Source organism: Diadema antillarum, unplaced genomic scaffold, assembly GCF_040938485.1.
Source record: "Diadema antillarum isolate AM-2024a unplaced genomic scaffold, OU_Dant_1.0 seq00001659_RagTag, whole genome shotgun sequence".
NCBI lineage: Eukaryota > Metazoa > Echinodermata > Echinoidea > Diadematoida > Diadematidae > Diadema > Diadema antillarum.
Window position 1 is genome coordinate 794,056 of NW_027272359.1, and position 10,945 is coordinate 805,000.

Consider the following 10,945-nt stretch of genomic DNA (forward strand, 5'->3'; position numbering starts at 1 on the left):
TACTACATGTACTAGTAGTAGAACTAGAAGCGAGTGTCGAAGCTATAGCGCCAGCTTCAGTTGCCCTTTGGTTCAACGTACACAGATGATTTCATTATGCGCCGTGCAGACCAACCATATGATTACGATTTCTGCTGCTGCTACCTGTTCTTATGTGAGAGCACGTACGAATCCCCTGTGTACAAAATAGCTCGCACTGTCAAAACCACCCACCACTGTCAATCCTCCCTCGCGCCGGAGAGTCAGGCAGGCCAAGCCTCGCCGCACCCGTTGTGCTGTCAGTTTCGCTTGCTCGCCGTCCCTTCTTTCCATGGTTCTGGTTTGAATAAGTGGACTTAACATTTCCTCGGCTCAAAATGTCGAATATGAGCGGTAAGTTTACCTAAAGCTCGAATGCATACTCAAAAATAAAAGATTATGTTGAAAGACTTTGTCGTAAAAACAGGTGAAATCAACATTATCATGACTAGGTAGACTACTGATCTACGATCTACGTCCATATTGTATGCAATACGAATTTATACGACATGACATCACCAACCCGACACCAATTTAATTTTAAACCTAATTTAATTTTGATTACTCCCAACAGATGAGGAATCTCGGGACAAGCTCCTGAAAATGGTGAAGAAAGAGGTGAGTAGTCAAAATATCCTCGTTTGAGTAAATTTAAGGTGAGACTAATATAATGATCATAATGCACAGCCACAGCCACAGGAGAGGGAAAATTCATCATACTTGTGTAGATCTACATCTTATTATCTAATAGATTTTGGCTCAGAACTCATCCTATTTTAGTATCATGAGCACTTTAAAGCTCGTTCCTCTTATGTGGTCTACATGTATGATCAGGAGCAGATGATCACGAGGTCAAGAGACTAGAGTGTTACAGAAGAACTGGGCCTGCTTTTCCATGAATCCTTTCTAACACATGCAAACACAAATGAAGATTTATGAACAAAATTCACAAAAAATGAACCCCAAGCCTGTTGACAAAAAATGTCAAATGTGCTGGTTGCATGTACTAACAGGACTAGTGTAGATGCACTGTCCTGATCGCCTATTTTTGTCTGGATCACAGTGACTGTATATGCCAAGTATTTCGCAAGGTTTTTATTATTTTTGTGAATTTCCCGAGTCGGGTGTTATTCGCAAAGTTAAAGACATGCAAAAATATTGACTGTAATCCCGATATGAATGTGACGTATGCATACATTTCTTCCTTCAGTACAGGACTCCACGATCACGACTTTAACCACTCGCAAAATCGCTGGGAAGTCCCGATTCGCGAAAATTTAGACTTGCTAAATATATGGCATATATACAGTATACAATATGGTGTAGATAATATGTCTCCAATTTTTAATTGCCATGATCTACTTAAGAGAAGGATTTGTCAAACTTTTATTATGGACAATGGTTGTGAACAGTTTGGTCTCACATCCATTCTTATTTCTACGTATAATACAGTTCGGGAAACCCACTCACAAGGGGGGCCCCTCCTTATAAGTAACCCGTCCCCCTTATAAGTAACCCCGTCCCCCTTATAAGTAACCACCGGGGCACCCCTTATAAGGAGTCTCCACGCTTTTTTGCAATGCAACGCGAAAATGAAAGGACTGCGGCAATTCGCTTGATTATGTCCATAAAGCTTCACAAGTTTCCTAGTTACTCACGAAATTTGAGCAAAATCGGTTTGAGGCATCATATCTAAAATCATGGATTTAAATGCGATGTCAAACGACCCATGCGAATGCTGAAATGCGAGCGATTACTGGCGCGAGTGTCGCCAGGCGCGGCGGCGCGGCAATGCTTGAGTGCAGACGTGGCGACTGAGTACAGTACTCAGTCGCCACGTCTACACTCAAGCATTTGCCTCGCCGCCGCGCCTGGCGACACTCGCGCCAGTAATCGCTCGCATTTCAGCATTCGCATGGGTCGTTTGACATCGCATTTAAATCCATGATTTTAGATATGATGCCTCAAACCGATTTTGCTCAAATTTCGTGAGTAACTAGGAAACTTGTGAAGCTTTATGGACATAATCAAGCGAATTGCCGCAGTCCTTTCATTTTCGCGTTGCATTGCAAAAAAGCGTGGAGACTCCTTATAAGGGGTGCCCCGGGGGTTACTTATAAGGGGGACGGGGTTACTTATAAGGGGGACGGGTTACTTATAAGGAGGGGCCCCCCTTGTGAGTGGGTTTCCCGAACTGAATAGCAGTTGAGAAATCAGTGTTGTTAATTAAAATGGGACTTGATTTTAATAATAAAGTTGCTGTTGCTCCCTGCTATGGCTATGAGTTTTGTAAATGTATGAAAAAATTGTTTGTATGATTTTAAGGATCCATAAGTGTCTTAATTGAACCACTTCAGACAAATCAGCAATTTATAGCCCTTATGCTTAAATTCTAAACATCATGTATTTTTGTTGTCTTTGTTAAATAGCATTGTTCTTGTTTGTAGCTTAAATGTTAATGGCAAGTTGCCAACAAAGAATTGATATCATCTTTATTCATGGGATACATGTATGTAGTCACACTAGAGCACACAAAAATATAGGACAGATCACCTTTTACTCAGTAAGCATAAAGTGGTTGTGTTGTCATGCGTGGATAAAGTACATATCATATAAATCTGTGTCAATGTACATAGCTGTGGAATGTTTCAAGAGTATAAAAGATTTGAAATACAATCCTTGGTATAGCACATGATGCAAGCAACAAACACATTGTACACATTGTGTCTGTTGTAGCGAAGAGTGATAATGAAGCAGCCAATGAAAGATCTCTTCTCTAAAATTCTAAAGCTCTGATATAATTTCTATCTTATCAGTTCTTATTCAGCTGTTTACATATTTGTGGTCTTGTAAATATGTTAAAATTACATGCTTTTAAAGCAATCTAGGCCCCTTTTGTTTTTCATGTCAGATTGAATGGCCTATTTGCTTGGTTAGTGGCCATCAAATGCAGTGATTGTCTACAAAAGTCACACAATTTTACAGGGTGAATGTAGTTAATGCAACTTGACAATTGCTGGTAAGCGCTCAGACATTTAAAGGGTTGGTACAGTATTGGTGGAGATGAGACTTGGGCTTTTAACTTTTTGCGAGATACCAAGAAAACACTTATGAAATAGTACAGAGCATACCATTTTAAGAGGAATTCAAAGTTTATTTGATGAAAATCGGGTTTGGAATGACTGAAACATCCAAAAACAAAGTAAAACAAAGCGATCGTAATAGAGTGTGGGTCCCACACTTATTAGAATCGCTCTGTTTTGGATATCTCAGCCATTTCAAAACCAATTTTCATCAAATAAACGTTGAATTCCTCATGGAATTACATTCTCTTTCATATTTTATAAGAGGTTTCTCATTATCTCACCAAAAAATGTTAGAAACCTGAAATTAGGTCTCAACCAAAACTACAGTGTATATGATCCCTTTAAGCTTTTACCAGATCCTCACAACAGCAGAGACTCCAACCCCATGCACCTTCTGATCTGGAGATTCTTCCGCCCGAAACCCCTAGCAAACGGGAGACTCCAAGTTGATGTGTGCGAAGCGCAAAGTTCCTAGGATTCTAGATGTTCTCTGGTGCTATCTAAGGCTTATTTTTTCAACATACGATAGAAATAAGTAAGAAATCCTTTCCACCGGGAGACACAGAGCCAGGGCGGGAGAAATCAAATTTCAAACGGGAGAACGGGAGATTGTGCAAAAATGGGCTTTCGGCGGGAGATCTCCCGTCGAAAACGGGAGAGTTGGAGTCTCTGCAACAGGATATTAAATATGTGAATATCCAACGGTGTCATCATTTATCAGAATTTTGAATATTTACTCCCTTATTTAGAAATGCAGATTAAACTGCATTAACGGGACTCATAGCAGGATGGTCCACAAGGGGTTTTAGCATGTCGCTGCAACATGCTAAAATTCTTGTGCAACATCCTAAAAAGCCAGCAACATGCTATGCAACATCCTTAAGAATTTGCAACAAGCTCAAAGCAAAAGTATTTAAAAATGTGCAAAACATGTGCATAACATAAGAAACATCAAACTACCAGGTACCATACTTTAGATATTTGTGTGCAAAACATGAGAGAGAACATTGAATGTAAGCAGCACAAAGAGAGATAAGCAGCAAAATATTGCGTACTACGTACTCATCGTGTGCGCTCCGCGTACATTCAATTTCTGCAATATTCTCAGATTCTGAGCTTGCAACATGCTAAAATTTCAAGTTGTGGACCACCCTGCTCATAGTATCATCAAATGTATATGATACACTTGCTTGTCACTGTTTGACAATGTTGCTTACAGTGCGTGCAGGGACTGTTTGTCCAGGCTGATTTCAGTGTGATCAAGTCACTGTAGCGTGCAACACATTTCATGCTTTGGTATTATGTCATGGCAGTGCACCCACAAAGTATGCTTGCCACGGATATAGAAGAAGTGTGATGCAATGTATCATGGGAGAAAAAAAATCGGATTTCTGGGTGTGGGCCACAAGGATTTGAGTATTTCAAAAACATGTACAGATTCCTAGGATATAGGAGGTATGAAGTACCTTTGTGTGTGTTCATTAGGGTGTGTGTGTGTGTGTTTGTGTGTCCTTGCATGCACACTATCTCAGTCTGATGGGGATCATCTGGTAATTGGTAGGGGCCTACATACCAAATCCTTATTGAGCTCTGAGTGCTTATTAAGCACATAAAACCCTCATTGTACACACTGCCCAATGGATCCTGGCATAGAAAGGGTTCAACATACAAAGGAAATACTCTGCGTGAAAGTTCCTTCATTATAGAAAGTTCTACAGGTGGTACTTAATATCACCCTAGGTATACCAACAAGATGGATTTTCTTATATGTGCATTCTGTTTCCAGTAAAGTATGATAACTTTGTGTGGTTCTTTTTCCTTTATCAATCAAACCATGAGAATTAACCATGACTTTGCTCAAATGGTACCCCAGAAGTCAATTTTGATGCATATGAACATTTCTTTCTAGATACCGGTATAGGAAAAGCTTTATTGAGCAAGTAGCGAACTATAAAATTTGTTCATTCAGGTGGTTTACATTATATGTATGTCACTTTGAACACATTCCAATGCATGCATAAATGCAGAGATTTGTTTTGTTTTTTGTTTTTTTTAAAACTCTGCCCTGATGTTCCCATTAATCTCTCATTTGAGGATATGAGCATACCTGACTCAAATGAATGTGATGTACTATACAACTTGTACTTCAATCTCATTTTTGGCAATGTCATGACTTCCACCCCAGGACAGAACAAGCAGTTATTCAAGTGTTCGTAATTTACCTACCCTTCACTTTCACTGTGTGGATCTTTTCATTTTTTTTCTGTTGTTTTTATATTCATTTTTTCCCCCCAAGCTCATGCACATGACTCATTCAAATGTGTGCTGTAAAAACACATTGCTTCTACACACAATTGCGTCTAAACCTCTCATTGGTAAACAGTAGATTGTATTCATTCGTACATGTACAGTGCAAGAGGCCATCCCTTTGACACAGGCTTTGTGATGTGACTGTGCATCATGTTGATATAATCAGTACTTAATTGGTGGATACTCACACAATATTGGATTTTGTCTATCTGTCTGTATCAATCATGTGTTCAGAGATTTTTAATGGGACTTGTAGGGTTTCCTGCAAGGACCGACAGTGATGAATTGGTCAAAGCCTTATAAAGCCAACAAAATTTGTAATGGACATGCTGCAGATGAATTCATAGTGTTTGAATTATAAAACTTTCCCTGATTCCTTACACCATTTCTCATATTTGCAAGTTTAGACTCTGTGAGGCAGCATTAAAGTAATAATCATGATTATCTAACCCTTGAAGCCAAAGTTAATTCTAGGACGACTACCAAAATAAGCGAACTGACTTTGTTTGGCATGAAACACTTTGCTTGGTTCTGCAATGACAATAAGGTCATTTGATGCTGTTCTTTGACCTGGGAGAGGGTGCATCACTTTTTGTGTCTCACCCCTTTTATTTCTATCCAAGCCAGATTCTACTCTTTCTTTGTTAGGGATAAGACCACTCAGACATTTTGTCTCTGACATTTCCTTGATGTATTCATGGGTTCTATTGTGTCACGCTTGATTAAAGAAAAAGTTTGTGTATATTTTATTTTGCATAGCACATTGACAAGGACAATCACATGTATTGTCTAAAATTTTCTGTTATTGTGGCATAGTGTAAATTATTGTATGTACACATTGAATAACAATGTACATTGTCTTGGAAATATGACCGTGGAGCAAAGAGTTACAGCACTGTAGCCCCAAAAATGTTTGAACACTAGAATCTAGCAGGCACGATAACATGTAATATATATAGTATTTTTTATTTTGTTATCAACGCATATTCTGACCTTCAAGTATGATTTTGTTGCACTTTAAATATTGTTGATGTTTCAAGATAATCTCAGCAAAATAATTTACAATTCTGGACTTTAAAGGGATCATATAGTTTTGGTTTAGACCTAACTTCTGGTTTCTAAACTTTTTTTTCGTGAGATAATGAGAAACCTCTTATAAAATGCAAAAGGGCATGTAATTCCAAGATGAATACAACATTTATTTGATAAAAATTGGTTCTGTAAATGATTAAATTTGCACTCCAGAAGCACAGAGATAGACTGGCATATCCATCCCCTTTATAAAAGTACTGTATACGCTGTTATTTTCGCATACAGATATTTTTGCGAATGACGAAATCACAGACATTTTCGCGAGATGTTGTTTTCGCGAATTGACGCCGACGCTTCCTTTAATGCTCTATCAACAAAGCGCATGGAGGCATTTTCGGGTGTTGTTAAATTCGCGATCCAACTGTGATACGCGAAATTCGCGAAAATTAAACCCTCGCGAAAATAACAGCTTATTATACAGTATGCAGGATTCTCTCCCCTTTGTTGAGTATCCTTTGTATTTGTAGCATCACTGAAAAGAACTTCTGGGCGTGTAGTTGATTTTGCAATTACAGTTTTTATTATTTGACATGCTGCATTCCCTGAAATGAAACCATCCCAAAATAAACTCTTAAAGTGGATATTTTGGCAAATTGCGTGTGACATGAAACTAGTGTGAAAATAAAAATTTGGGCTTGCTAATACTAGTTCATATCTAAGTTGATTTCAAGGTAGGGCATGTCAATTTTTGGTTTTCTTCACATTCGCTATTGTAGTCGTGTAGCACAAGTGAAATTGCTGTCATAATGCAATTGCTATCGTAAAAGTGAAAATGCTTGTGTTGAGTAATTTTTTGCAATTGGACTGATGAAATTAATTTAGCATGTTTTTGATTCCGTGGAGTCAAAATACAAAAACTATTACATGTACTAGCAAAAATTTTGCGTGCTTTTATATTCTTGCTGGTTTTATGTCATGTGCAAAGGGGTAAAAATGGCCGCTTTTTCCAGTTTACCACTTTCCAGGACATTAAATGTGTTATGTGTAGGCTCATGAATGTATTCAATTAGTCTTGATTGAAGATAACTCTTGTTTCTGACCTTTTTAAAAATCAGAACAAAGGTCCAGCCTCAGCGTCATCCCAATTCAGCAATGATGCACTGTACTGCATTTCCTAACAGAGGAGAGCTACAGTTTATAGACAATGTACTTTTCTTCTGGACATACACATTCTCAGTCCATATATTTTCACAAATAAAATTGTTCGATTGTGAAAACCTTATCACGCACCTCTTTCCAAGGATGAATCATGTTAGGATGATTGATTTTGCTCTCTTTGCATGTGTGGTATGTCTATCTGGACCTTGCTTTCACATGTCCCAAGAGTACTTAATTTGAATGCTGAATTACAAACATGATTTCAATTATGATTCGAATCATTGTTCATTCACATGACCAAGGAAGTGGTTGAGAGGTCACTGTAAGCTCTGCCCCCAACATATTTGGAGGTCACTTACATTCCCACGTTCATTTCACTTCTTAATTCTGGTGAAACCTGATTGGAAAACATCTCTGGACCATCATTTGAAAGTACAGAAACACAGTTGAAATTATGATTCAAATCACCCTCCGCGATTCCAGTTTGCATTCACATGGCAAGAATGCTTCATTCGAAATATGATTCCAGTGATGCGTCAATACAATCGTGTTTCAAATTAAGCGCTCTCGGTACGTGTGAAGGCTAGTAAAGGAAACTCCATAGAATCATTCTCCGAATGTACATTTAATCATTGCCAACATAGTTGGCCATGATGCTGGGAAGTCATTATGTGTGTCATATTGTCATTTATCAGCTTGAGTGTCAACAAGGCGTACAATGTATGTGGTGCAGAGTCCCTGCTGGGTGTCTTGCATGGTGAAACATGGAGACACATTGTTATTGTTATGCATGGTTACCATTTTCTCTTCCACAGTTATAAATATTTCGTTTAGAGCACAATCGCTAGAAATGAGGAGTGCCTCCAGCAGCCTTGTATGAAAATCTATCCTTGAGAAAATAGAGGCCTGTGTTTTTGTTCTCCCAGAGGTCTCTACATAAACATGGTGAAGCAGTGATTTTTACACCCATGGTTTTGTATGATTCCTGCATCACACTTTAATAGCTGCAGTTTTTGAAAATAGCTTTCCACTGAATTCACGTTTACGTGATCAGATGTCATCAGATTGGTTTACAGATATGTACAAATTTTATGCACACCTATATAACAAAAGATTTTTGTTTCCCGACAACCAAAAATCCTGCCTAAGGTGTGCCATTGTCTGACATGGCCATTGTCTGACATGGCCATTACTAATGCAAGCAAAGTATACTCTTAAAAAAGAAATGTAATGATTAAGTTAAATTTTCTACAAAATCCATGAATGGAAACATTGTGTTCTGAAGGCTAAGTAACTGGTGAAACAGAACTTACCTGTTAAAAATGCATTGTGACATGCAAAGTTGTTGAGAATTTGATTTATTTCTGCCATTGTTGACATGTTTTGTTCATGTGTTAAACGAGATTTAGAAACTTATGAAATAATGAAAATCTGGCTTTATGTACTCTTTTATGTTTGTTTGTTTTTTGTTGTTAAACAGTATACATGTATATATTCCAAGTATTGAAACATAATGAGTTTGCAGTGTACTGTAAGAGGTGGATGGAAAAGCCTCTTCTAGGTCTGTAGTATAGTGAGAAAATATTTTTGAGTTTGTAACATGCTGCGCACTATTTTACTCAGCTGATCTACAGGTTTTCTGTCCATATATGGACAATATTATTTTTTCTGTGTTATAATCTGACAATGTTTCAACAACTTTAAAAGATAAATTTATGGATGATACAGTATTAAAACATATTGAGCATGTAATGTACAGGTCTGCAGAGGGGAATATGAATTTGAAAGACTATAATTTAAAGGGTGTGTACAGTTCTGGTTGAGGTGAGGATTTAGCTTTTAATATTTTGCAAGATATTCAGGAACCACTCTATGAGATGTCAAAGAGCATGCAATTCTAAGGGGAATAAAAAATTCATTTGATGAAAATTGGTTTTGAAATGGCTGAGATATCCAAAAGCAAGGTGAAACAAAGAGATCATGATAAAGGCGTGGCCTGTCGCCTTGTAATATTATCACTTTTTTTGGATATCTCAGCCATTTTAAAACCAATTTTCATCAAATAAACATTGAATCCTTCTTAGAATTACATGCTCTTTCATATTTCATAGGAAGTTTCTCATTATCTCACTTAGAATGTTCAAAACATGAATCCCCACCTCAACCAGTACTGTACAGTCCCTTTAACACAGCTGATCTCCACCACTTTTATTTCCCAATGGAAGATATGATTTTTGTGTGAACATTAGAATGTGACAATATTGAAACACACGTGAAACGATGATGATTTTGTGTCAGGACTCAAAACAAGTGAGATGGGTTAAATCTAGCCAATTGAAGGTTTTTCATATTTTCTGAAAGAGCAAAACTTCATCTACACCATTGTAAAGTTTAGAATGATAAAATGAATGGGAAATTGTGTTTTTAGCAGTCTTTCTAGAACCCCCCCTTTTTTTTTAGAATAGTGTTATTAGGTGTGTCTTAAAGTCCTCTTTTCATTCCTTAAAAACCTTTTACACACTCTTCACTTTGAACTCAACTTTTGAAAGGATAATGCTACTGCTTTGAAAATTGGTATTAGTCATGGATGGAGTGTGTTAATAGAGCATGAGCAATCTTAGCTTAAACTGATAATCCCTTCATTGTTTATGCTATGGAATTTCAGGTCCTTTGTTCCATTCATTACACAGCTTTTAGCACAGCTTGGTAAGATTAAGCACCGGAATAGACCCTATACTTTAGAGCCTCTTTTCTCAGTAAAATGCTTCTCCAGGGTATCTGTTTTCTTGTCAATATTTAGACAGGTTAGGAAAGTCCATTTGAATGGAGCTACACATAATTTTAAAGCTTAAAGTCTGCTCTTTTAGAATCTGTCCTTGACTAAAAATCCATGTCTGGGGACATTTTGGTGGATTTATGGTGCAGTGAGTGTAACATATACATATAAGAAAAGGAAATTGCCCATCCCAAGGACTTCATCATTACAGGAGTCATCTGTATTCTCTGGGATGGTGTAAGAATGCTTAACTCTGTCACAACCAATGATGCTGTGGGTTGCAAAATGTTGCCAGCATCTTAAGAATTATGGTCCCAAAAAGGTTAAATGGATTTGTGGATGTTTAGTGTTTGGAACAGCTGACTAACAATGTGAGCTCAGAGCTGTAAGTGCCTTCCATCAAATAAGGACTTCTTTTATTGTGACTGAAAATAATTGCCATCTCCAGGAAATTATCCATAGTTAAGTTGTTATGAAAAAGCAGGCTGTGTTCAAATTTCTGTTGAATATTGAGGTCAGTTTGAGTGTACACTGTATACTAAACTGAATGATGCTAGGTCTGTGA

General features: G+C 37.6%; 1 protein-coding gene across 1 annotated transcript in view; it reads left to right on the forward strand.

Moving 5' to 3' along the window:
- The first annotated feature begins 227 nt into the window (after positions 1 to 227).
- LOC139711430 (small G protein signaling modulator 1-like) overlaps positions 228 to 10,945 on the forward strand; it is a 133,161-nt gene continuing 122,443 nt past the window's right edge. The window contains exons 1-2 of the mRNA XM_071623313.1: positions 228 to 372; positions 593 to 636. Coding sequence (XP_071479414.1) covers positions 357 to 372; positions 593 to 636 — 60 coding nt within the window. The 5' untranslated portion in view covers positions 228 to 356. The remainder of the gene's footprint in view (positions 373 to 592; positions 637 to 10,945) is intronic.